Source organism: Xenopus laevis, chromosome 6L (assembly GCF_017654675.1).
Source record: "Xenopus laevis strain J_2021 chromosome 6L, Xenopus_laevis_v10.1, whole genome shotgun sequence".
NCBI classification, from domain to species: domain Eukaryota; kingdom Metazoa; phylum Chordata; class Amphibia; order Anura; family Pipidae; genus Xenopus; species Xenopus laevis.
Window position 1 is genome coordinate 53,969,897 of NC_054381.1, and position 26,231 is coordinate 53,996,127.

Below are 26,231 nucleotides of genomic sequence, written 5' to 3' on the forward strand. Positions count from 1 at the left end.
GAGAAGGAAAGGTAAAAACCAATGGGGGGCATCCCCCAGGAATTCTATTTGCTTATCTGCTACGTTAGGCTGCCATTCCTCTTCTTCAAAACTGCCAACATCTCAAGCCCAACTAATTCCTTATCTTGACAAATAGAAGAAATCCTCTGCACTCAACCCTATAGTCTATATAATAACGACATTGAGATGTTTTCTCTGTTTTAAGCTACTAAAATTGCTCTCCCCGGATATTCCAAACATCAGGATGATTTTAATAAACTGACACAATTATTAAAGCAGGTTCTTGTGCCAGTTTGTCAGGGGGTTCCTATTGCTACAAGGTGATACAGTATATAGATATACATATATATACAGTACGTGAAAAAACAAACACTATACGGTGTTGAAAAAATATGTTTTATAGCACTATCCTTTGAAACAAGATTCAAGTACAAGTTACATTTGGGCTGTCTGTGGTACCCAACTCCCTTGAAGATTCTGATTGTACAAGACTGTGAGCCGTACTGGAGATGCACAATGTCACATCAGGGAAATGCAGGATCTTTCATGCCTCTTTGAACTGGGAATCTGCTTGCAAATCTTTGTCACTTGGAAGAACGGATTTTAATTCCCGGGTCACTGGAGTTGGGTCACCTTAATGGCTAATGCGGTGTTGAAGTCTAAAAAGAAGGGTCCCTCCTGGGCAGGCAGAAATGTAGTAGTTATAATGTTATAGACACCAGCCGGGATATTCTCCAGTTCCATGTAGCAGAAACCACACCTGGAAGAGAGACATGAAAATAACAGTAAATAACCCCCAAAATAATGGCTGTATTATATGGTGGATTTTTAACCCTAAAAAAACATTTAAAGGATAACCTATTTAACTTTAATATTTGCGAACAAACATGATTTCTCTTGCCTAAATTGGGGGACACAGGCACCATGGGATGAAGATCCTGCAGCTGGAGATTGGACACTAAACAGTTAAACCTTTGACTCCTCCTCCTGCTCTGGGCTTCATCCCCTGCCTCCTCCTACTAACTCCAGTTTCGTTTAGTGTCCTCAGAAGGAGAAGACATAACTTTTGGTGGCTGGAGCAACTGATCACAACTACTTGTTAAGATCACGCCACACTAAGGGGCCATTGATACTTTTCAGGTGCCTCTCCAGCTTTACTTCTTTTTTCCTATGCCCTACAGCCTTCCCGCTCTACGGAGGTCTGCAGGCTTGCTCCTCTCTCCCTGCGCTGCTTCCCGCTCTTCGGAGGCCTGCAGCAGCGCTATACACCCTACTGGATGTATTTTCTAATACAGATACAGATATATGTGGTTCATTCATATATATTTTTATTTGTGTTTGTACAGGGAGAATTTACAAACGGGCTTGGATTAGCTGGCATCGGATGGTGAGTACTATCACCTTTACCCCCTTCCAACTTGCTTCCCTGCTATGCATTCCTTCAACTACCCTCTCTGCATACGCACCGGATTAGGCCTCCCCTCCTACCGCCGCCTTATTGCGCACCTAAATAACCGCGATCTCTCCTTCGCGCCCAAACCTGCGTCTCACGCTGACACGCACTTCCGCATCCGCCCTTCCTCTCTCCGCAGCAGGGATTCCCGCGCTACCTAGGGGAAGCAGACGGCTCCGGTCCCTTGCCTCATCCACCTCGCGCTCCTGCTGCACACAGACGGCTCTCACCAGCTTATTGATCTCAGGGGGAGTATCTTCCCTATCGGAACGCACTCACCTCCACTACACATAGCGGTCAGGCAAGTAATGCGTTCTCTCAATCTCTGCCTGTTCTTTTTAGTGCATAGGCCAGGACATAGGTTTCCTTACCTCCTTGTGCCTATCTTGTCTCTACAGGTTCTCATACCACAGAGACAACAGCTGCCATCTACCCTGCTTCGGCGGGGGTCCCCTGCCTCCTTCTTTTAAATTAATAAACAAATTAAAAAAAAAAAAAAAAAAAAAAAAAAAAAAAAAGATTTTTTATTCTCAAGTAAGGAGCATTATGGCAGACAAAACGGAAGAGCCCAGGACATCCAAGTCCTCAGCTCATACCCGTTCACATACCCAGGTTTCTTTTCTGGCTTGCACAAATTGTAAGACAAAATTCAGTTCGGCCTCGACTGATTCTGTGTGTGTGGCCTGTAGACCATCAGATACCTCGCCACCCCCTCTGGCTAGCACTTCTGATTCTGAATTGGTTAAGGCCTTATCCCTCTCACTTGCAGGCATCCAACATCTAGCCCGCATCCCTGAGACTTTAGACAAGGTACTTGAACGCTTATCTCAACCTTCCAGGCTAGACGATCGCCCCACGGGCACCAAACGCCTTGCACCTCCACCCCCTGACTCCCCAGAGGAACAATTTACCCCCTCTGACGAGGAAGGTCTAGCCCTTTCCGAAGAGGACTCTGACCAGGAACACATTGATCCAGATCTAGACACTCCTAGAACCCAAAAGGAAGTTGAAGGTCTCATACAGGCGGTCCTCAGTACTCTTAATATCGAAGATACCGTTACTGAAGTGGAACCTGCTAAAAATATCTTCAAGAGACACAAGAAGTGCTCCTATGTGTTCCCAGCATACGATCAGCTTGACGAACTCATCAAAGCCCAATGGAAACACCCGGACCATAGAGTGCAGGTTTCAAGGCGATTCTCACAGACTTATCCCTTTCCACAAGAGTGCACTGAACTCTGGGCCTCACCCCCGGCAGTAGACCCACCTGTCTCCAGACTATCCAGAAATACCACTATCCCAGTGGCGGACGCTGCAGCTTTCAAAGACCCTATAGACAAACGACTTGAGGGGTTTTGCAAATCTGCCTTCACTGCATCGGGTTCAGCCTTTCGACCTATCTTCGCTATCGCTTGGGTAGCTAAGGCCATGGAGGTATGGGTGGAACAAGCAGCTCAGCTTATTGGATCGGAGGAGCCTACTACAGACAACCTCCTTTCCCAGATCGCGGACGCAACCTCTTATATTGGCGATGCAGCAATGGATGCAGCGAAGATGGTGGCTCGGGCTTCAGCACAATCTGTGGCCGCCCGGAGGTTCCTGTGGCTAAAAACTTGGTCCGCCGACCTTATGTCAAAAAGATCTTTAGTTAGCCTACCTTTTCAGGGCAAACTACTTTTTGGAGCCGAACTTGACAAAATAATCTCCCAGGCAACGGGTGGCAAAAGCACCCTTCTTCCACAGACGAGATCCAAGAGACCACCTTTCAAACGACGCCCATTTTTTCGTCCCTTTCGGCAGACCCAACGGTCAAAGCCGCAAGCGGATAAAACCAGCTCCAGCTTTCGTTCCCGCTACCAAAACAAGCAGAGATCTTCTTGGTCATCCTCTAAAGCCCCAACAAAGCCTACTCCTGACAAGTCCAATTCTGCATGAAGGGGTGCCCACCCCCGAGGGGATTCCTTTAGGGGGCCGCCTCAAATCCTTTCGGGAGGTGTGGACCAGAAAAATACGGGACCAATGGGTACTTCGGGTCGTCTCACAAGGACTATTGATAGACTTTACCCAACTCCCCCCCCACCGATTCTTCATCTCACGTCTCACATCTCGCACTCACAGCAGAACTCTGTTCCTCTCGGTCCTCCAGGACCTAGCCAAGGCCGGCACGATTCAACCAGTTCCACCGGCGGACAGAGGAAGAGGATACTATTCCAACCTCTTTATGGTACCCAAAAAGGACGGGTCTCTCAGGCCGGTCCTAGACCTCAAGGACCTCAATCCCTTCGTAAAAAAGCTCCACTTCAAGATGGAATCAATTCAATCAGTTTTGGCGTCCATGGAAGAAGGCGAGTTTATGTCTGTCATCGACATCAAAGACGCCTACCTCCACATACCCATTCACCCAGCCCACCACCGGTTCCTCAGATTCTTTGTCAACGGTCAACATTGGCAGTTTGTGGCGCTCCCCTTCGGACTATCGTCTGCCCCTCGCACATTCACCAAGGTGATGGCGGCAGCATTGGAGGAGTTACGTCTCCAGGGAATTCCCGTCATCCCCTATTTGGACGATCTTCTCGTCAAAGGTCCATCCGAAGCCGTTGCACAGCATCATACAACCTTGGTGCTGCAGGCATTGACCGACTTGGGGTGGTTGATCAACTTCAAGAAGTCCACTCTATCTCCTCTGCAAAGGACGGAATACCTGGGACTCATACTAGACTCCAGGAACGGGAAAGCCTTTCTCCCGCGAGACAAGTCAACCACCCTACAACACAGGGTGAGAACCCTCCTTCACGCACCTACCGTGACCCTTCGGACGGCTATGCAAACCCTGGGAACGATGGTGGCATCCTTTCCTGCGATTCCCTATGCTCAGTTTCATACCAGACCTCTCCAACACGCCATCCTGCGTCAACAACGCAAGGATCGGCACGATCTCGATCGCCCGATTGTCCTCCAACACCAAGTGAAGCTGTCCCTCGGCTGGTGGCTGCAGCCTCTCCGCACCGCCGCAGGCAGACCCTTCCCTCCCCACCACTGGCTAGTCCTCACAACAGACGCCAGTCTCAGGGGTGGGGAGGCGTCCTAGAACAAACCACAATCCAAGGACTTTGGGACCAGGAGGAGAGACAGCTACCCATCAATCTCCTGGAACTGAGAGCGATTCGTTACTCTCTAGAACATCTGACGTCCCTGCTCCACGGCCGAGCGGTTCGGGTCCAGTCCGACAACGTTACAGCAGTGGCGTACATCAACCACCAGGGCGGCACCAGAAGCCTGGCGGCCCTTCGGGAAGCAAACAGCATCCTCCAGTGGGCAGAGAACAACGTACCGGCCATCTCGGCGGTCCACATACCTGGGATAGACAACTGGATGGCGGACTACCTGAGCAGGGAAACCCTAGATCAGGGGGAGTGGAGCCTTCACCAGGACGTTTTTCAACTTCTCGTGGCCAAATGGGGCCTACCTGCAATCGATCTGATGGCGTCCCGGAACAACAGAAAGGTTCAAAGATTCGTGGCACGAAGTCTAGATCCACTCGCACACGCAGTGGACGCTCTGGTGATCCCGTGGCCGTTCCCCTTGGCCTACATCTTTCCTCCACTGGCGCTTCTGCCAAAGGTCGTCAAGAAGGTCAAACGGGAAGGAGCTCCAACCATCCTGGTAGCACCATACTGGCCCAGGAGGGCTTGGTTTGCGGACATAGTAGCGTTGGCCGCAGACGCTCCCTTCCACCTTCCACAGCGGAAGGACCTCCTCACTCAGGGGCCCATTCCTCACCCGAATTCTCATCAGTTGGCTTTAACGGCGTGGCTCTTGAAGCCCTAGTCCTCCGAAGAGCGGGCGCTCCTTCGACGGCCTTGCCCACCATGCTCAGGGCACGGAAACCTGTTTCTGCCAAGATATACCACAGGGTGTGGAAGACATTCATCGCTTGGTGCGAACATTTGGGCAAGGACCCTCAGCGGGCAAAGGAGAGGGAGGTCCTCTCCTTCTTACAGGATGGCCTATCTAAGGGTCTGGCAGTTAGCTCTTTGAAGGTTCAAGTCTCGGCGTTGTCCGTTCTACTCCAACAAAAGCTGGCCTTGAGGAGTAACATCAAGACGTTCATTCAGGGAGCGACTCGTCTGCATCCTCCGTATCGTTATCCGGTACCACCATGGGACCTTAACCTGGTCCTTTCCGTCCTACAGGAGGATCCTTACGAACCTATTGACAACCTTCCTTTGTCCACACTTACTGAAAAGGTGGTCTTCCTCTTGGCCATCACTTCCGCCAGGAGGGTTTCGGAACTTGCTGCTTTGTCGTGCAGGTCACCATTCACCATCATACACGCGGACAAGGTGGTTCTCCGACCTACTCCGGACTTTCTCCCTAAGGTCGTTTCTGAATTTCACCTTAACCAGGACATTGTGGTCCCTTCCTTGTGCCCAACTCCCAAGAATCCAGCAGAGTGCAAGCTACACAACCTTGATGTGGTTCGAGCTATCACGTCTTACTTAGCAGCTACTCAGACAGTCCGGAAGACGGATGCACTGTTTATTATTCCGCATGGACCCAGACGTGGCTCTAAGGCAGCCAAGACGACATTGGCTAAGTGGATTCGTGCCACCATCATCAGAGCATATGCGGTTAGGGGGAAGCCGCCCCCTCTCACTGTGAGAGCCCATTCTACTCGTTCCCTCAGCACATCTTGGGCGATTCGACACCAAGCTTCAGCAGAACAAGTTTGCAGAGCGGCGACCTGGGCATCCCTTCACACTTTCACGCGCTTCTACAGGCTTCACACACAGGCCTCAGCCGAAGCGGTGTTCGGGAGGAAGGTGTTGCAAACTGTTGTTGGTTGAACACCTTAGGGGATCACCAGTGTCCCACCCTCATGGTTGCTTTGGGACGTCCCCATGGTGCCTGTGTCCCCCAATTTAGGCAAGAGAAAGAGAGATTTTGTACTTACCGTTAAATCTTTTTCTCTTGTCCTATATTGGGGGACACAGGCCTTCCCTCCCTAATTGACACTGTTTTTTCATTGCTGATTTCATCAGTTTTGGTTGGAAGTTTAATCTTCTATGGTTCATGTTTTTGGATTGTTAGTATTCACCTATGTTAGGGGGTTTGAGGTACTCCTCTTCTGTTTTGTGGGTCATTCTGCTCCTTCTTCGGTCGAAACTGGAGTTAGTAGGAGGAGGCAGGGGATGAAGCCCAGAGCAGGAGGAGGAGTCAAAGGTTTAACTGTTTAGTGTCCAATCTCCAGCTGCAGGATCTTCATCCCATGGTGCCTGTGTCCCCCAATATAGGACAAGAGAAAAAGATTTAACGGTAAGTACAAAATCTCTCTTTCCTACATCAGTGTTTGATTTATAGTGTACTAGTGGCTCAGTCTTACACAGGATCATAAGCTTGGCAGGAGCACACTGTTCACTAGTACAGGTATGGGACCTGTTATCCAGAAAACCGCAGGTCCGAAGCATTCTGGATAGCACATCTTTCCATAATTTGGATCTCCGTGCCTTAAGTCTACTAGAAAATCATTAAACATTATAAACACAGTAGGATTGCTTTGCCCCATTAAGGATTACTTATCTCTTAAGCTGGCCATAGATGTTGAGATTTTTAAAAGATCAGATCCTGATCGTGAGACCACTATCTTCTCAGAACGATCGTACGATCTTACGAATTTACCATCAACTAAAAAGACCAATTTGCCAGGAAAACAAAGGGGAGCTGCCTGCTTGGCCCTGCAAACATAAATAGATTGCACTGGGACCGACAAAGATTTTAATGCATGGAACACTTAAGGTATTGAAAATATGTTGCAAAACTTCCCCCCAGAATCCCTGGATAAGTGGGCAGGTCCAGAACACATGCATATATGAGCCAACCTCCTGATTACATTTCACACATTGGTCTGGGGTCGTTGGGTATATTTTTCCAGGCTATACGGAGAAAGATACACTCTATTCAAAAATTTTGCTTGTATGTATCTATCTCTAATTGACATTGTAATGTCAGGAATCTGTTTAAGTGCATCTTCCCACATTTCCTCCTCCAGTTCCGGGAGGCCCGGATTTGTGGAAAGGCCACCTAGGCCCAGGCCTAGGGCGGCAGGATTTTAGGGGGGCCGCATGCTGCCCAACCACACCCACATTGGTTCAAAAACACTGGGGATACACTGGTGATATAATAATTTTTTAAATTTCCCGTGCGCCAATCCCTATTACTACTGTCCCCCTGGAGGGGGCCATGCAGTATGGCATCTATTTGTTTAAACCACTGACTCCGCTGTGCTATAGGTGAATTATGTAAGACATACAAAAATTACGGTAACAACACCATTTTAAACAGGTTAATCCTTCCCGGGGGGGGGAGGGGGGGAGAGGCAGCTGCTGCCAGACATCTGTCTTAGCTTAGCTATTAAAGCTTTAACTATAGGGGTCATATTATGATCCTCAAGTTTCTTGAAGACTAAATGGATCGTCATCCCTAAATATTTGAAGGTCTAGGTAACTTGTAGGCAGCTGATTTGTGGTGATGATCCCACACGTAGTGGATCGGTTGGACATATGACCGACTTGGTACGATTTATGCAGAGGCCAGAGAATTCCCCAAATTCCTCTACTCTCAAGGCTGCCTCAAGAGCACTGTGGGAGTCAGCTAGATACAGGAGCACATCGTCTGCATACAGAGATATCTTTTCTATGATCCTTCCGACTACAAGACCCTCCACCTCCTGGGATTCTCTAATCTTATTAGCTACGGGTTCTATGGCTAGGGCAAAAAGCATTGGGGAGAGAGGACAACCCTGTCTCATCCCTCTCTCAAGTTGAATGACCTCTGTGAGCATTCCATTAACCAGAACTCTAGCCTTGGGGTTGTGATATAGTGCCTGTACCCATCCTAGGAACCGTGGAGCAAATCCAAATCTGTTTAAAATTTCCCATAGGTAAGTCCAAGAGACCGTATTGAATGCCTTAGCAGTGTCCAGCGACCCCACTATCCTATTCCCACTATTAGTGTTTTCTAAGGCCAAGTTATTAAACAATCTACGAACATTTATATCTGTGGCTTTGTTTGGCATAAATCCAGTCTGGTCTGGATGTACCAATTCTGTTATGACCTGTTTGATTCTGTTTGCAAGTACTTTTGCTAAATATTTTAATGTCACAATTTAGCAGGGATATAGGGTGATGCGAGTCACAACTGTCAGGTGGCTTTCTTGTCTTGGGCACAAGCACTATATGGGCCATATAGCACGAGTCTGGAAGGGGAATGGTTTGTGATGTTCTATTAAAGAGCTTACAGAGCTTAAGGGTTTAAATTTTGGCATGACCCTTGTACCACTCGGCTGGAATACCATCAGGGCCAGGTGACCACCCCGCAGGCATATCCGCTATAGCCTTACTTATCTCCTCCTCTGACATATTGACCTCTAAATCCTCTATTTGTTGATGGCTAAGGTGTGGGTCGGATTTGTATCTTGTCTAGATAGGAGAAAAGGTTCTGAGTAGAGGGTGGGGAGGGGGGTGCTGCTTAACTCCTTTGGTAGTATTGCCTGAATCTATCTACCAATTTTGGCCTATCAGTGATCAAAACTCCCTTTCTCACCCTCTCCCTTTACACCCTGTATTATTGTATGTGGGACCTCTCCCTTGGCTAGTATGGCCAGTAGTTTCCCATTCTTATCTCCCTTGTCAAACCATGCTGCTTTCCGATATACCTCCTTCTGAGAAGCCTTTTCGGTACCAGACTGCACTCTAAATATGCTAGGTCAGTCCTGGCAGAATCCAGGTTAGCCTAATTTTCTCTCCTTTTAGCTGAAATTAAAGAAATATAAGTACCTCACTTGTGAGCTTTGCATGCATCCCATATCACCAGAAACAGTCCCCAAGTTGTCCTGCCAATAGGCCTCAAGTAATGGGGTGCATTTCTCTATGACCTTCTCATTGGAGATCCACTTAGGGGCAAGTCTCCATTGTCGTGGGGCAGCAGTGTCTTTTCCTGCTAATGTTAGTATTATAGGGGCGTGATCTGAACATACTCAAGTGGAGAAGTGAATGTTCTCCAGGGCCTATAAGACGTCTGCACTGAATAAAATAAGATGTATTCTGGATAGTGCTGAGGATGAGATAGTATAACAGGAGGATTGCCGAGTATGGGGGTTTCTCCACCTCCAAGTGTCTTATGAGGTCAGCCATCTCAATCCATTGCGCAAAGACTTTATTGTCACATTGAAATGGGCCCGAGTCTATCCATACCAGGGTCCGGAACCATATTAAAATCTCCAGCCCATATCAAATTTGAAATCAATATGGCCACTCCTCTAGAATAGATGGAATATTCTGAGAGGTAAACATTTGTGATCCAAACCGTTTAAGGTCCCTAACGCTCTGTCCCACAAGGTGGGTCTCTTGTAACATAATAAGGTCTGCTCTTGATTTCAGTATCTGTTCTAGCATCACCGACCATTTAATCTTATCATTTAAACCCCTAACATTCCAAGACAGCAAAGTAAACTGCCGCTGCAGCGACATTATCCCTTACAAATATGTAATTGGGAGGGGCAGCCCGGAGACCTCTGCTCTAGTGTAGGAGTCTCCTATGGAGACATCAGAGGATTAAAGAGAGAACTTGTGCCCCCGTGTGTCCCCCCTACCATTGCAGCTCTATATGGCCCATATAGTGCTTGTGCCCAAGACAGGAAAGCCACCTGACAGTTGTGTCTTGCATCACCCTATATCCATGCTAAATTGTGACGTTAAAATATTTGCAAAAGTACTTAGAGTAATTAAACGGGTCATAACAGAATTGGTACATCCAGACCAGACTGGATTTATGCCAGTCATACAACACATATATACAGTGCATACCTGGCTCCATCCTGGCTAAGAAAGAAAAGCTAGCAAGAGATAGACATGAAGAGTTCCCAAAAACATATTCCCCCCACCCAGTATCCTCCCCTCAACTTGGAGATACATTATTCCCAAACAAACTCTAATTCCAGGGGTGTGCGGAACGTTCTGAACTCGCCTTTTACGAGGTGATTAACTTATTGAATAGAAACTGGTAGGAGTCTGAGCTCGCTCATACATTCATTAGAAATTGTCCTTAATGTCCAACTGCTCAAAAAAAAACTGTGTGTCCAGTGCAATAATCAAAAGTGTCTTAGTGGCCCAACGTGGCGTCATTAGAATCGTGGGCAGCTGTGGCGGCTGCAGCCTCCCTCCCCCTGCTGCCTAGGCATCCCGGTGGATTTAGGATCAAAATATTGTATGCCTAATTGCCCACAAGCGTGTATATATAGAAACAAGACTCAGCGTTCAAGTAGTGATAGCAAATGACTTAGCGTCCAGGCTACAAAACTGCAGTGTTCATATGCAGAGCCCCCCCCTATTGGCAATGACAAACGGGCCTTGAGGAGCTATGTGTTATAGGGGTTAAAGGCTCAAATTGTTAACTCTACCCCAGACTTGTTACCCGTATAGGAGAAGATCTTTACTGGGCCCGTGGACTACAGTTTCCAGCACTTCCTCTGACCGGTCAAAAAATATTGGCTTATCTCCCTCGATCACTCTTAGCTGGAAATTTCATAGAGTAAGTGATGCCCAAGTCACAGAGTTTCCTCTTAAATCCAATATATGAGCTTCTCTTTTTCTGCACGGCCGCCGAGTAGTCAGGGTAGAGTGAGACTCTGGCTCCAGCGTAGTGTAACTCTCCCTTGTTCCTTGCTTCCCTTAATGCCGCATCCTTGTCTCTAAAATTTAACATCTTAATGAGGAATGGGCGAGGTGGAGGACCCGGCAGGCCTGGTCTGGTCGGGACTCTATGGACACACTCCACAACATACTGCGCAGAGAAAATTGCTCTGCCCAGGATTTCTTTAAGCCATGTTTCCGCAAATATCTCAGGAGTAGTCCCCTCAACACAGATATTCAACCTCTGCTGAAGTATATATTGGGTAACATCTGTACATTAGGTATTGTAAGGTTCTGCTTGAAATCATGACAGGGACTGATACAGCAGTGTTTTCTTATATCTGGTACGTTCTTATGAGCTGAAGGGAACTTGACTCAATGTTAGACCCAAAGTGGGGTGCCCTATAGGTATCAAGTATCCAACTTATTGGAATTATTTGCATATATAAAGGGGGGAAGGATTGATGTTACCTGTAGTCACCGCTGCTCTTTTTCTGGAAACCAGAGGGCCCAGGGTCTCCTGTAGTCGACACTGTAATGACTTCAAAGCCAACACTGTACTGTCTGTATGAGAAAAGCACACAATATTCACTGCAAAGAAGCCATTTACTAAGCCATGATTACATTTCATTTCAATATATCTGAAATCAATTTATATATCAATGGTAATCACCTGGAGCTGCTCTGGACATTCACAGGTCAGGAACCTGGTCTTTAAAACCATGGGAATCAGCATTTCCATAAACTTTTAACATATATTGGCTGAGCTGTGAGTGCCACTGAAATGAATAGGAAGTGATTTGGGGCATTTCACAAGTCACAAGCAGAGGTATCAATCCACCCAGTGTCATAACCAAATTGAACAGGGGATCAAGGTTAAGTTTGTATCCTACGATGGGGTCACTAGGAAGTTTCTTGTAGGCAGTAGTCCCAGCTCAGTAGTATTTCATATCTAAGAGTAAATTCCACCCCTTTTATTAGTTTGTTTGCAAAGGTCTTTGTCAGAATTATACATTTTTGCTTTTCACTCTGCCTTAGATAAATTGCTCTAAGTCTTACACCTCCCCAAAAAGGATTGTGCCACTTTTTATTTGCAATCGTGCTTAGTAACCAGGCAAAATCAGCAATAAAGGAAGGGGTATTGGGTGGAATGAATATGCTTCAAGCACAAAATCTCATAGTGATTGGTTCAGCTTAAAAGCAATACGTGTGTAATTGTTAAAAGGGTTGTTTATCTTCCAAACACTTTTTTTCAGTTCAATTATTTTCAGATCAGAAATAAAGACTTTTTTTCAATTACTTTCCATCTTTTATTTTTTACCGTTTTTTCAAAATCTCTAGTGTTTGAGTCTGGCAGCTCAGTAATTCCGGTGCAGACTCTAAATGGTTACAATTTTGCAACATTTAGTTGATACATTTCTCAGCAGTATCTCTAGAGTATTAGCAACTATTGTATCAATTCCAACAGCTGCCTGTAATGAAACTCAGGGATTCTGCTCAGCAGGGACAAAGATGAGAGATGTAGCAACTAAATGTATCAATTTAGAACAGTTTACAGGGTCAGCGACCCCACCCCCTCCCAGAGCTGCTTTAGAAGGTGAAAAATGACAACTTACACTTCAATATTAGAAAAAAGGTCACAAATAGAAAGTACTTGGGAAAAGTCTACATTTCTGGTGAACTATCTGAAACCAACTGAACTGAAAAAAGTGAAGTGAACAACCCCTTTAAGTAAGTAGCCAGTGTTACCCATAAGCATGCACTAAGCTCATATTATATAGGATGTGTTAATATGTTGTTGTTTTTTATTATAGTTTTTGGTATTTTAAATTTGTACCAATAAATCCCTTAAAGGAAAACTATACCCCCCAAACAATGTAGGTCTCTATTAAAAGATACTGAGTAAAAAAGCTCATGTGTAAAACCCTGCTTCATGTAAATGAACCATTATCATAATAATATACTTTTCTAGTAGTATGTGCCATTGGGTAATCATAAATAGAAAATTGCCATTTTAAAAAATAAGGGCCGCCCCCTGAGATCGTAAGATTCACTGTGTACACATACAAATCACATGTAAGGTCACATGAGCCAATTAACAGACAGAGTTCTGCCTTTTGCTTCCTCACTTCTTCCTGTTACAGTTAGTGTTGTAGTATTTCTGGTCAGGTGATCTCTGAGGCAGCACAGATAGAGTCACAAAATGGTGGCTCAAGGCAAGAGATGTAAAAGGGCAATATTTACTTAAATATATATTCCAGTTTGGTAAGATTCTTTAATATGTCATTCAATTTGATATAAACTGTTGCTTAAGTATTCATTTTGGGGGTATAGTTTTCCTTTAACTTTTGGTTAGGATCCTTTTCTTTTATCGAGAGGGGGCTTCCTGTTAACCCCACTACGGGTCTAATATGACAGGAATCAATTTTTACCATCAATGGGGATTATTCACTTTTTTTTATTGTTTTATTCCCCTTATCTTAGTTCTGTGGAACTGTGGTGAGAGAGTGTTCTTATGCAAAATGCAAATTATTAGAAGCATTTCAGGAGGCTTTGGGCTTCCCAGATTGCCCATATAAGGGTAAAAATAAATTGACGATTTTGATCAGATTTTACCACATCTTGCCATGAAACAGCACAATATTTTGTAGGGTATTGCAGATGCACTAACCTTGGTCCTCTCAGCTCTATTAACAAAGGGCCAGATTTCTCAATCTGAAATTGATACATTGGGTTATTCTTGTGGGTATCGCGAAAATTGCCGCATCCTCCTGCGCTCTGACCTTTCCACTGTCCATTAATCTAGAAAAGGAATCATTACACTGTTACATCTTCAAAGGAAAACCAAGGTTACATTATAACTATTGTAATTATTAAAAGGCTTTTATCATATTGTTTTAGGAGAAAAGAAGAAAATTCAGACATGATGTCAACCATATTTGGGAGCTAATTTTTTTAATGGGTGCAATCAGATGCCCAATAAAGATGTAACACAAATGCAGCCGTGGTTCTGTTGCAGCTTTATGAGAGAAACTTGGCAAAAACCTGATACTGAAATAGATTAATAACATTTGGACTCATTTTGTTTGCACAATCTTTATAACTAACCATAATCCTTTTTACAACGGATTCATTTTGAGGGGAGAAAACTATAAGAAATAATAACCAAATTCTGAAACAAATGACACACATTTTAGGGATTTATTTGGCCTAAAACTGTAAAACTGTCTCTGATGACTGATTCATTCTGGTGCCCTCTGAGCTAAAAAAAATACAAAGTTTATTAGTGACCTTCCCTCAATATCAGTTTTATGCTTTTTCTCTCAAAATCGCAGCGGTTTTCTTACCCGTTTATTTATTATGTAAGGAGTTGGAATCTTAGTGAATGTAAACTTGCAAGCGGAATATACCTAGAAAAAATAAAATACATTAGCACAAGGTTTCACATATACAGTTAATACATATATAATATATACAGTAGTAAATCATATTAGAATTAAATTACACGGTTATCACTGTTGCAAGAGCCTATTTTGCTTAGTCCGTATGTCTAGCCTATTTTGCTTAGTCCGTATGTCTAGCCTATTTTGCTTAGTCCGTATGTCTAGCCTATTTTGCTTAGTCTGTATGTCTAGCCTATTTTGCTTAGTCCGTATGTCTAGCCTATTTAGCTTAGTCCGTATGTCTAGCCTATTTTGCTTAGTCCGTATGTCTAGCCTATTTTGCTTAGTCTGTATGTCTAGCCTATTTTGCTTAGTCCGTATGTCTAGCCTATTTTGCTTAGTCTGTATGTCTAGCCTATTTAGCTTAGTCTGTGTGTCTAGCCTATTTTGATTAGTCCGTATGTCTAGCCTATTTTGCTTAGTCTGTATGTCTAGCCTATTTAACTTAGTCTGTGTGTCTAGCCTATTTTGATTAGTCTGTATGTCTAGCCTATTTTGCTTACCAAATAACTACAACGTTTATAAATGAACTGAAAAGTAAAAGTTCTGTTCTCAATCAAATGCTATACACAGGTCACAGGACAACACATAAATATTTCTCTTACCCTAAGTGTATAGTGGATTGTGTTCTGCTTCTCATACTGGGATACCACCAAAGTAAATGTGTGGGTACCAGGTGAGGTCAGAGTCATTTTGGTGAGATAATGAGGGCTGTTGATTCGGATTCCATCTATGTACGGGGCAGGGTCAGCTAAACAAAGAAAAACAACATCTTATCACTCTTTCTTGTAATTAATGTTACACACACGGCATTACACATCCCACCCATGAGCATAGTTCCACCAGATATGGCAAAATCTGTGTGTTATTTTCTTTCACTTTTTTATATTCAATTAAAGAAGCAATAAGCCTCACCTACAACAACTTAAAAGGTGTCTTGGGTAAAAATTTATATACAACAATAAAATCCCAACAGTTTTGAATGGTATTTAGAAGTGCTATGTGGAGGAGCACAATCTATTCGTCATTTAAAGGATGTTTATATATAACGGAGAGAACTGTAAAGGTCACTTTCCCTTGGAGTTAATGGGAACCACTACCAATTATGACACAGGCGTAACTAACTAGTTGCAATGAAGTGGAAATATGCAGTTAGCAATATATTACTGACAGTCGCTGCAGCGGTGCACTGAATTTAGACACAACCTTACCTGGGTAGTAAAGTTTTTTGCCTTCATTCTTGTAAACAACCAGTGTAATAAACTCTCGATTGTGTGCAAAATCATCCTGGAAAATAAAACAAATGATATAGTTATGTTAAAGGGGTTGTTCACCTTCAAAAAATTTCAGTTCAGTTGGATTCTGATAGATCACCAGAAATAAAAGCTTCTTTTCTATTACTTTCTATTTTCTATTTGTGGCTGTTTTTCCAATATTGAAGTGTAAAGTTTAATTTTTCACCTTCTAAAGCAGCTCTGGGAGGGGTTGCCGACTCTTTTACCGTTTAAACAGATGCATTTAGTTGATACATTTCTTATGTTTGTCCCTGCTGAGCAGAATCTCTGAGTTTCATTACAGGCAGCTGTTAGAATTGATACAATAGTTGCTAATGTTCCACAGATGCTGCTGAGAAATGTATCAACTATAAATTTAGCCAATTCTAACAGTTCAGTATCCGCTCCTGGATCAATAAACTACCAGACTAAATAAACCAGAGACAAGAAACTGTAAACTTCAATTGTGGGAAAACAATAAAATAAAAAATAGAAAGCAACTGAAAACAGTATTTGTTTATGGTGAACAATCTGAAAACAACTGAAATGAAAAAAAAAAGTGTTTGGAAGACGAACAACCCCTTTAAATGAATGTACACAGCACATAGGTAAACATATTGCCTATATTTAATGCTGAGAATGTAATTGCTCAGAGAGATGCAGAACAGTTCAAAGTCCAGTTGTTCATTCTGCCATTAAATAGATGTAAGAGTGAGAGGAGTCACCGCTCCTTTGTATTTCCAGCAGATCCAATAGCACAAAAGCCTGTGGCCATAGTTAGTCATATGATACATAGGTACAGTCATATGAAAAAGTTTGCATTATAGTTTACTCCACTTTAAACAAAAAAGATACCAGTGGTATGTCTTTCATTTCCCAGGAGTACTGGGGTGTTTTCTGAACAAATATTTTTAGTGAAGCAGTATTCATTTGTATGAGATTAAATCAAATGTGAAAAACTGGCTGTGCAAAAATGTGTAATTTTGCTAATTTGAATGCATGTAACTGCCCAATACTGATTACTGGCAACACCAAATTGGTTGGATTAGCTCGTTAAGCCTTGAACTTCATAGGCAGGTGTGTCCAATCATGAGAAAAGGTATTTAAGGTGACCAATTGCAAGTTTTCCTTTTATTTAACTCTCCTCTTAAGAGTGACAGCATGGGATCTGCAAAAAAAAACTCTTAAAAGATCTGAAAACAAAGATTGTTCAGTATCATGGTTTAGGGTAAGGCTACAAAAAGCTATCTCAGAGGTTTAAACTGTCAGTTTCATCTGTAAGGAATGTAATCAGGAAATGTACGGCCACAGGCACATTTGCTGTAAAACCCAGGTCTGGCAGGCCAACACAAATAAAGGAGCGGCATATGTGGAGGATTGTGAGAAGAATGGTTACAGACAACCCAAAGATCACCTCCAAAGACCTGCAAGAACATCTTGCTGCAGATGGTGTATCTGTACATCGTTCTACAATTCAGAGCAATTTGCACAAAGAACATCTGTATGGCAGGGTGATGAGAAAGAAGCCCCTTCTGCACTCACAAACAAACACAAAAACAGATTTGCTTGTTGTATGCAAAAGCTCATTTAGACAAGCCACAGTCATTTTGGAACAATTTGCTTTGGACTGATGAGACAAAAATGTAGTTATTTGTTCATAACTAAAAGCGCTTTGCATGGCGGAAAAAGAACACCACATTCCAAGAAAAACACCTACTACCTACTGTCAAATTTGCTGGAGGTTCCATCATGCTGTGGGGCTGTGTGGCTAGTTCAGGGACTGGGGCCCTTGTTAAAGTCGAGGGTCGGATGAATTCAACCCAATATCATCAAATTCTTCAGGATAATGTTCAAGCATAAGTTGAAGTTACACAGGGGTTGGATATTCCAACAAGACAATGACCCTAAACACACTTAGAAATCTACAAAGGTATTTGTGGAGTGGGAGAAGTACAATATTCTGGAATGGCCCTCACAGTCCCCGGACTTGAATATCATCGAAAATCTAAGGGATGATTTGAAGCAGGCTGTCCATGCTCGGCAGCCACCAAATTTAACTGAACTGGAGAGACATTGTATGGACAAATGGTCAAAAACACCTCCGTACAGACACTCATCAAAGGCTATAGGAGGCGTCTAGAGGCTGTTACATTTGCAAAAGGAGGCTCAACTAAGTATTGATGTAATATCTCTGTTGGGTGCCCACATTTATGCACCTGTCTAATTTTGTTATGATGCATATTTTCTGTTACTCCAATAAACTTTGTCACTGCTGAAATACTACTGTTTCCATAAGGCATGTTATATATTAAAAGGAAGTTGCTATTTTGAAAGCTCAGCCAATGATAAACAAAATATCTTATGTGTGACTTTTCTTTAAGACTGTATTATACCTGACCTGCAGAGTCTTTCATAGAAATAGTCAGGAGGTTACCGCTTAATAAGGTATTGGTGGCAAGGCTGCCATGTGTTGCATACATTCATGCAAAGATGAACTGATCTACATTGCTTTCAAAGAAGCCATATTCAAAAGTTAATGTTCTCGGCACAATTAATAATGAGCCTCTAGCAAATGGCCCTTTAGCCTAATTAATAATAGGACCCGGAAAACTTAAAATAATTGCTTGGGTTTGTCTTGCACATACAGATTGTGAAGATAAATGGCACCATCCTGTAAATTCACCTATAGAGCTCAGCTGGGTGTTTTCTATGTTACATTGCAGTGTCTTATAGCATGTTAGTGATTACATTTACTGGGTATATTTATCACAGTATATAACACATAGCAATAGCCCCTGAAAAATTCTTCCACTCCAGGTTCCCTATTTAAGTCTTGCTCTGCCCTATCCAATATCATGAACTGATACTAAAAGCACCAGCATCAGTCACACAAACCTTGTCAGTAATGTGCCTGCTCAGCAATATCCACACTGCAGCTCCTCCTTTTGGACAATGGACTTCCAGCTTATACTGTGGATTGTTAGCTAGGCTGTAGGCATCTTTTACTGGGCCTTGCTTTGCATCCCATGTGCTGTAAAAAAAAAACAAAAAAACTGATTTGCACAAAAGGATCAGATGTTTGTTTGTATAAAGCAGATGCAGTGCATGGCTTCGAATAGTGATAGAGCCACACTAATTATACTTAAAATATTTAAAGAACATTTAACAAAACCCTATTCTTTCACAAAGCAAAATTACTCAATTAAAAAAAAAAACTAGTTTAAGTACATTTCCACTTTATTTTGCATTCTGTTAATTGGTTATATAAAACATTACTATTAAACACCTTTCTAATAAGCACATTTAAATCATCAGCTCAAGGGACATGAATGGATCAACACTGTTATAAGTTTTCTGTACTTTGAATATAGCATATGGTTTTGCCTTGCTTTAATTCCCGAATTTTTAGTTCCTGTATAATAAGTATAAATGTCTCATTCATACCTGTGTATGCAGGTGGATTCTTTGAAAAGACTTGGGTTCCAGCTCAAGTAGATTACATCGTAGTACTGACAGAGATCTTCCCATGTTATCCAGAAAATACCTGCAATGACAGAATGCAGTGAATATGTGGTTTGCTTTAACAACAACTACTTTGTACATTAGGAAACAGATTTATAGCAGTGTGGGTATTAGTTTAGGATGCATGTGATTAAGTATAATGAATTGAAAACGGATCCTGTACTTTGTTTATTTTACACTTGAAGACAAAATTCAGCAAGCACTCCGTGGTCCACTTGTGATTAAAACAATAAACTTCAGCTTGTTAAAACAGACTTTTGTCTTTAAGTGTATCTCACCTCTAGCTACGGTTTCGGGGCAATTCACCCAAGGTACTTGTCCGATGAGTGTGTCTCTCTTTACTACTTACATGCCTTTTTGAAGCGATAGCGAACCCATAAGTGAGGGGCCTGGGGTTTACACACCCGGGTCATCGTGGAATAGTGGTGAGCAGGATACGCTACCACTTTTTAGCAGTTATAGCTAGGTTATGACTATATATATATATATATATATCTAGAAGAAGCAGTTGAAAATACATTTTTGAAAATGTTGACACTATGTCCCTGTTTGGTGCTGTTTCTTTTTCAGTTATAATCATTATCGTTTTGAACCAGCACACAGGCATTGGATGTCGATTCACCATGTGCACCGTTCCTAAGTTGACTGATATATATAGATAGGTAGATAGATAGATAGATATATTCCAGAAATCATAGGAGTGATTTATCTATAGCGACTGCCATTTATATGAAAGGAATAATACCAAGACAATTTGGTTTGTTAATTGTTTATGTTACGCCTGGTCAATGTCATGGCTACTTGAGCTGAAAATATATATTGGCTATATTACCATTGTCAATTTTCTGTGCTGTCCTGGGATCAAAGTTTAAGAATTTCTGGAGTTCTGGAGTCCAGCTTCTTTCATCTTTCTCACAGAATCTTCCTTTCCATCGTAAATGGCTCCAGGGATTCTTTAGCTGAAGAAACCTTAAAGACTGGGAAGCAGACAACATAACCAAAAAAGTGAAAAACAAGTAAAAAGACCACTCCAGACATTGAAACTGCTTATGATAGCGTTTCATTGCTATATTAACTACAATACAATTAACTAGACCAGAAAGTGCCAGGTCTAGGATACTGCCTGTACGGTCATCATTTCCAACACGCTTTTCTTTACTACCCAGTATTAAACTTATACTTAACTGTATTTCATATGGTTTTTCACCCCCGAGTGACTGTATTCACTTACCTGATACCCTGGGCTAGTGCTCCTGTTAGCCAAAAACTGCACTGGCCATGGGGTACTTGCAAATGAGCAATCTTCTTACTTGCTTTTTTTGGCTTTTCACTCACTCATTGCCCCCGGTGCAGCCTTATGCTAACAGAAGCACTGGCCCAGGGTATAAGGTAAGTGATTACAATCACAGGGGTTGGGAGGGCGCCTAACAATTGGCACATCCCCTAGTGATTGAACCTTTCCTTCTCCTTTAAGACACTCAACAAGAAACCATCCCCACAGCCTTATCAGCATATTTTATTAGACTGTGGGGTCAAAAAGCAAAAGTAGACCTTGTATTCTCTTATGTCCAAGACAGCATATGCATGGGTAGGAACCAAGCCTCTTTTTTCTCCTTCTTCTTCAGTCATAACCCCTGTAGCTGTGGTAATAAGAACATCACCTTTATGAAATCTGAAAGAAATAAAACAGAATAATTGTGCAAGAAAGCTATAACCTGTATCCGGCCATATGCCCATTAAGTGTTATATTCAGACAAAGGTCACTTGGGCAAAAGAATATTTGTGCAGGGCCATCAAGATAGGGTAGGGCAATCATCAGCCCTTTCATCTCTATTACCTTTTGAATGAAAAGATTAATAGCAGCCTGAAGAATTCTACAAAAATAACTTTGTATTTTTTATATGGTTCTTTTTTCAGAGTAAAACTACAGAAAAAGGTGGCCATTCAAGTCCCTGATTTTTTCCAAAAAAAAAAGTGTTTAACATTTTTATTAGCACTGCATATTTGGCACAGACTATAAATAGAAATAAATATGAGGCCCTGCTTGAGCTTGGTCCATCTGCCTAGAGGTTATGTAGAATTAATACAGTCGAAGTCCTAGAATATACACATACAAGACACCCCATGGATGGGTCAGGAGGCACTTTGTGTGCTCAATTTATTTATACTATTCCTTTTAACATATTTATTTAAATCAGAGTATTAAAAGTTAAATTAGGGAATTAATGGCACAAATTTGTTGGCCCTACCATGGTATCATTTGCCTGAGCCAACAGTGTCTTAAATGGTTCTACATGAAGGAGCACATTTCACTAGATTCTCTGTTTATCAGTATTTTAGTAAACCAACATATATCTGCACACTCTGTCAAAAATGTAGTAACACGGTTTCACACTCCCTCCCCCCAAAGAGAGGGTTTTTATTAGGGATTATTTTGGAGTTGCTATATGTTTTATCCATTGATAAAATATGGATAAAACTCACCTATGGATATCCTCACCTTGTTAATCTGTAAATATGAATTCTCTGAGAATTATGAAGACCTTAGATCTCAAACAAATGCATAAAATAGTGGTGGTTGTGGGTCTTGGAAGACCCACAAAATGTAATAAACAAATATGGAATCACCTTTGTGTCCTGTAAAGTTGTTCTTAGTGTATGCATTCATGCAGTTTCCTAAAACTTGTGCAGTCTATATAGCCAGGTGCAAATATGATGTAGCTTTAAATAACAATAGAAAAATAGATACAAATAAAACTGTTATTTACTACAGGTGGCTCCCTTTCATATAACAACAGCACGAGGGTCATGCAATGAAGCTTCTCTGTATCAAAAGCATTGCCACTGCTTTTGCTTTTTGATAACATCAAATACACCTAGTTTAAAGCCTTTGTTTTAAAATACCTTTGGTATAACATTCTGAAAGTGCTCTCTTTATCAAAGGATTGATTGTCTGAGTGCATAGCAATTCTCTCAGGTATCCATCCAGTAAGTGCATGCAAGTCAATGTTCTGCAACACAAAATAGTTGGCTATGGTTAGCTCATTATTATGACAACGATAAAAGCTTCGCCCAACTTCGATTACTAGTTTAATTTACATAAGCCAGCAAAATTAAATGAGAATCACAAAAAGAAACTTTGCCTCTCCGATAGGAATGTGCAGTACAGGTATGGGACCTGTTATTCAGAACGGTCGGGACCTGGATCTTGCCGTAATTTGGATCTGCATACGTTAAGTCTACTAGTAAATCATTTCAACATTAAATAAACCCAATAAGCTGGTTTTGCTTCAAATAAGGATTAACTATATCTAAGTTTTGATCAATTACAAAGTAATGCTTTATTATTACAGAGAAAAAGGAAATCATTTCTAAACATTTGGATTATTTGAATAAAATGGAGTCAATGGGATATGGCCTTTGCGTAGCTTTCCGGATAGCGGGTTTCTGGATAATGGATCCCATACCTAGCATATGATTGGCATACTTTGTATAAGTACAAGTGAAAAATGAAAACATATTCTTTCTGAACATAGTTAGAAAAAAAATGATAGTTTAACACCCGTGATAACCTTTGTTGACCTCCTGGGTGGGACCTTATGGGTCCAAGGGATAAATAATGGTTAGGCCTTTCCTTCTTTATAAGCAGATAACTGGAATACGTTTTTACAGTAAATTGCCACCTACCGAATTTGATCCAGGAAAATCATATCCACCCATTACTTTCATGTAGGCCTTTTCAATCAGTGACACCCACAATTCATTCTTGTTATTAGAATAGGAACAGAGGAGCTCTCCGCTGTGATCCACAGGCAAAAAATCATCTATTATCACCTATACAGAGAAACAGATATTATTTCATCCTAATAAATAAAAGCCCAACTCTAATAACCAGCAGATAGCAAAAATAAGTCTTCATATCAAGCAGGTTCGGTAGTTGCAATACCTCACAATGTAGATGCAGAAGACTTTGTACAATAAAACTCACATTCCCACAAGGGCATAATTATTTTCAGGGGGAAATGTCAGCTTATAACAGAAAAGTAAAAAAGCAGCAAGGTTAGTAACGGCATCCACATTTGGTATGCAACTATAATTTTATATATATATCCCCCCTTTCTCTTTGTATGTCTGTGAACTAATAGTGGGTGGTGTCAGAAAGAGTTAACATTCTATAAGAGTGTGACCTTGGAGGGTTATATAACTCTGTACGCACTGAGTCTGCATTTTATATCTCTTGAGAACGTGCACATGTGCGAAACGTGTAGAGGATCAAGCTATTGGTGCGAGATCTCTCAATGCCGCCCCTGGTTGCCAACTGTACCTGCAGCCATTTTGGATATTGTACAGTGGTGTGAATTGAGACTATTTGGAGATATGCTGACTGAAAGAAATCTCTCGTAATATTTATTCCTGGTCGGGAAAGTGAATAGTTTTTAGCAGTGTTTAGTCTTTGAATTTATTTGATTTATTTTATTGTTGCACCATAAAGATCAAGAGACTCAGTACATACAGGATCCAAAGTGTAATGACATCTTATTTGGTATACTGGCTAATGATAGGACTTCAGTATATATTAGGGATGCAACGAATCCAGGATTCGGTTTGGGATTCGGCCTTTTTCAGCAGGATTCGGATTCGGCCGAATCCTTCTGCCAGGCCGAACTGAATCTGAAACCTAATTTGCATATGCAAATTAGGGGCAGGGAGGGAAATCGCATGACTTTTTGTCACAAGACCAGGAAGTAAAAAATGTTTTCCCCTTCCCACCCTTAATTTGCATATGCAAATTAGGATTCGGCCGAATCTTATGCAAAGGATTCGGCCGAATCCAAAATAATGGATTCGGTGCATCCCTAGTATATATACTGTACACCTCACTATTAGTAATAATGCCCTTATTATTGGTGATTACCTTTTAGAGTTTTATTAACTAAACTAAACTAACTTAAGTAATTTCTTCCTACTTTAACTAGAGGCAAGTAGAAACCATTGTCGGAATAAGTATTATATGGCAGTGCAATTTTAAAGTGATCTCAGGCTGTATATTCACCTAAAGTAACAGGCTATGTTTTTCTACAACATATATTTTTTAAATGGAAATAAACTGATTTTTAACAGAAGGTGTCTTCTAACACTCTAATTTTATGGGTGTGCTGTTTTTCATTTAGATCCATCCTTGTGCCACTTTCTTCTTATTTGTAGACATTTTTCTATTAGCAAAAGTACTGTGGAGGGGCCCGGTGTGCATGTAAGCCTTCTACCCAGCCCTCCCTCACCCCCTGCTGGAGCGTGTCCTCGCCCAATCGCATTGCTGTAAGAAAAAGCTGCTGCGGATTACTATTGACTATAGAGGACACCGGGGTCTGGGTCCCCTCTCCCCCAGCCCCCTCAGCAACAGTGGGGTCTGCTTCCTCTATAATTACGCCATTGCATTTTGCCCCAACAGCTTGACAATATCCATTGAAAGTCCCTCAGAGCAGATACAACAACTTACCTTTCTTGGGACTCCATTAATGTGCAGTTTCACCATATACTTCCCACAAGGATTATATTCAGGCTCTCCTTTTTTATTCTGTGGAAAAATTATGCTGTACAAAAAAAAGGAAACACACACTATCAGAAACAACATATTGTGAATCATTTGAACATAAAAGGGATGCATTAAATTCAGGTTATGGTTTGTGATTTGGCCAAATTCAAGAAAATGCCTTAGGATACAGCTGAATACTTTGTGCCCAACCACACTCAATCTGAAAGTCACATGACTTCAAAGCACTGGAAAACTCAGTAACATCAACTAGAAAACAAACTACAAAAGTATTTAGTAAGCACAAGTACTTATACAAATATCAATACATATGCCATTTATCAACTAAATCTATTTTATCTAGCTTTGCAAAGTTAGGTTTAGCTGTACCCATAAAAGCCTGCATTTGGAACACTTCTCTAAACACTGTATGTGTGTTCTCATGTAACCCGACGAGACACAAACCAAGGACAAAAGTAGTCTTTGCTTTATTAGGCAGCATGTCCCTGTGGACAATTTTGCTTATTTGATAATTTAGTATTTGGAAGTAACTTGCCATACAACTCGTAGAACTACCTCTATGCTGCAATATGGTCACTGCATAGCACAGATTTTGTGAATGTCTTTTTTGTTGCATTGTGTGATAAATTCTGTGTGCAGGTTAAGTCACATCAAATACTACAGGTTAAAAATCTCATATTATTAGTAAAAGCTGTTACCTTGTGATGAGCTTCTTGTTGTAGCGCCTTTCATAAGCAGCACTGATGGCGAGTGAGGCCACAAATGAACAATCAGATACAATGGTCTGTTTGAAAGCAAGAAAAAAACATTTATAATTAGGAGATTTTGGTCACACACTATGGTTATGCACATATATGTAATGTCTACATTAAAAATGCATTGTAAGAATGATTTGCTGAGTAATATGGTGGTTCCATACAAATAAAAACGTATTTACTTGCATATAGAAGTAAACCTTTGTAGCAATGCGCATGTAGTTATATTAGGAAACCTTAAAAGCAGTTTTTGCAGTACTCTCTAATGCAAAAAAAACCCACACATCTGTCTGCAGTGGTACATCCATTCAACACTCTAGACAAAAAAGCCTTTAGCAGCAGTGAAACATTTGTACAAATTAAAGGACCAATAACCTTCTTTATAAGTTTGCAGGATTTTCTTTCTGCAGAGTTCCATGTATTTAAACCAGCTGTAACAGGCAGAAAGGGGGTTTTAACTACAACTATCTTCCACGATGGCTAAGGTCAAAACACTCTGTGAGCTACAGCCATAACTTTGTAATGAGTTTATCTATGCCAACAT

At 41.7% G+C, this 26,231-nt stretch overlaps 2 protein-coding genes across 5 annotated transcripts in view; one reads left to right on the forward strand and one right to left on the reverse strand.

The window, feature by feature from the left end:
* Nucleotides 1-382: 382 nt before the first annotated feature.
* The window catches only part of capn7.L (calpain 7 L homeolog), a 39,323-nt gene continuing 13,474 nt past the window's right edge, over nucleotides 383-26,231 (reverse strand). For 2 of the 3 annotated variants that reach the window (XM_018267495.2, XM_018267496.2), the window contains 14 exons: nucleotides 25,631-25,716; nucleotides 24,879-24,972; nucleotides 23,069-23,215; nucleotides 22,286-22,392; nucleotides 20,933-21,053; nucleotides 20,214-20,358; nucleotides 19,304-19,403; nucleotides 18,755-18,890; nucleotides 15,797-15,872; nucleotides 15,191-15,336; nucleotides 14,490-14,552; nucleotides 13,814-13,944; nucleotides 11,614-11,706; nucleotides 383-760 (listed from right to left, as the gene is read on the reverse strand). In XM_018267495.2, coding sequence (XP_018122984.1) covers nucleotides 616-760; nucleotides 11,614-11,706; nucleotides 13,814-13,944; nucleotides 14,490-14,552; nucleotides 15,191-15,336; nucleotides 15,797-15,872; nucleotides 18,755-18,890; nucleotides 19,304-19,403; nucleotides 20,214-20,358; nucleotides 20,933-21,053; nucleotides 22,286-22,392; nucleotides 23,069-23,215; nucleotides 24,879-24,972; nucleotides 25,631-25,716 — 1,590 coding nt within the window. In that variant the 3' untranslated portion in view covers nucleotides 383-615. The remainder of the gene's footprint in view (nucleotides 761-11,613; nucleotides 11,707-13,813; nucleotides 13,945-14,489; nucleotides 14,553-15,190; nucleotides 15,337-15,796; nucleotides 15,873-18,754; nucleotides 18,891-19,303; nucleotides 19,404-20,213; nucleotides 20,359-20,932; nucleotides 21,054-22,285; nucleotides 22,393-23,068; nucleotides 23,216-24,878; nucleotides 24,973-25,630; nucleotides 25,717-26,231) is intronic. The other variant, XM_041566035.1, reaches the window with a different exon arrangement.
* LOC121394614 (lamina-associated polypeptide 2, isoforms alpha/zeta-like) lies at nucleotides 1,002-3,388 on the forward strand. 2 transcript variants are annotated; one of them, XM_041566036.1, is made up of 2 exons: nucleotides 1,002-1,387; nucleotides 1,852-3,388. In XM_041566036.1, the coding sequence occupies exons 1-2, from the start codon at nucleotides 1,278-1,280 to the stop codon at nucleotides 3,386-3,388; spliced, it is 1,647 nt and encodes a 548-aa protein (XP_041421970.1). In that variant the 5' UTR covers nucleotides 1,002-1,277. The 2 variants fall into 2 exon arrangements, with proteins under 2 accessions (XP_041421970.1, XP_041421971.1); XM_041566037.1 differs by lacking the exon at nucleotides 1,002-1,387 and adding an exon at nucleotides 1,715-1,754.

Bases quoted from the DNA above. Each gene is read 5' to 3' on its own strand.
- LOC121394614 (XM_041566036.1), top strand. From the start codon at position 1,278: ATGTATTTTCTAATACAGATACAGATATATGTGGTTCATTCATATATA. The intron at 1,388-1,851 runs GTGAGTACTATC...TTGTCTCTACAG, and splicing joins GGATTAGCTGGCATCGGATG to GTTCTCATACCACAGAGACA.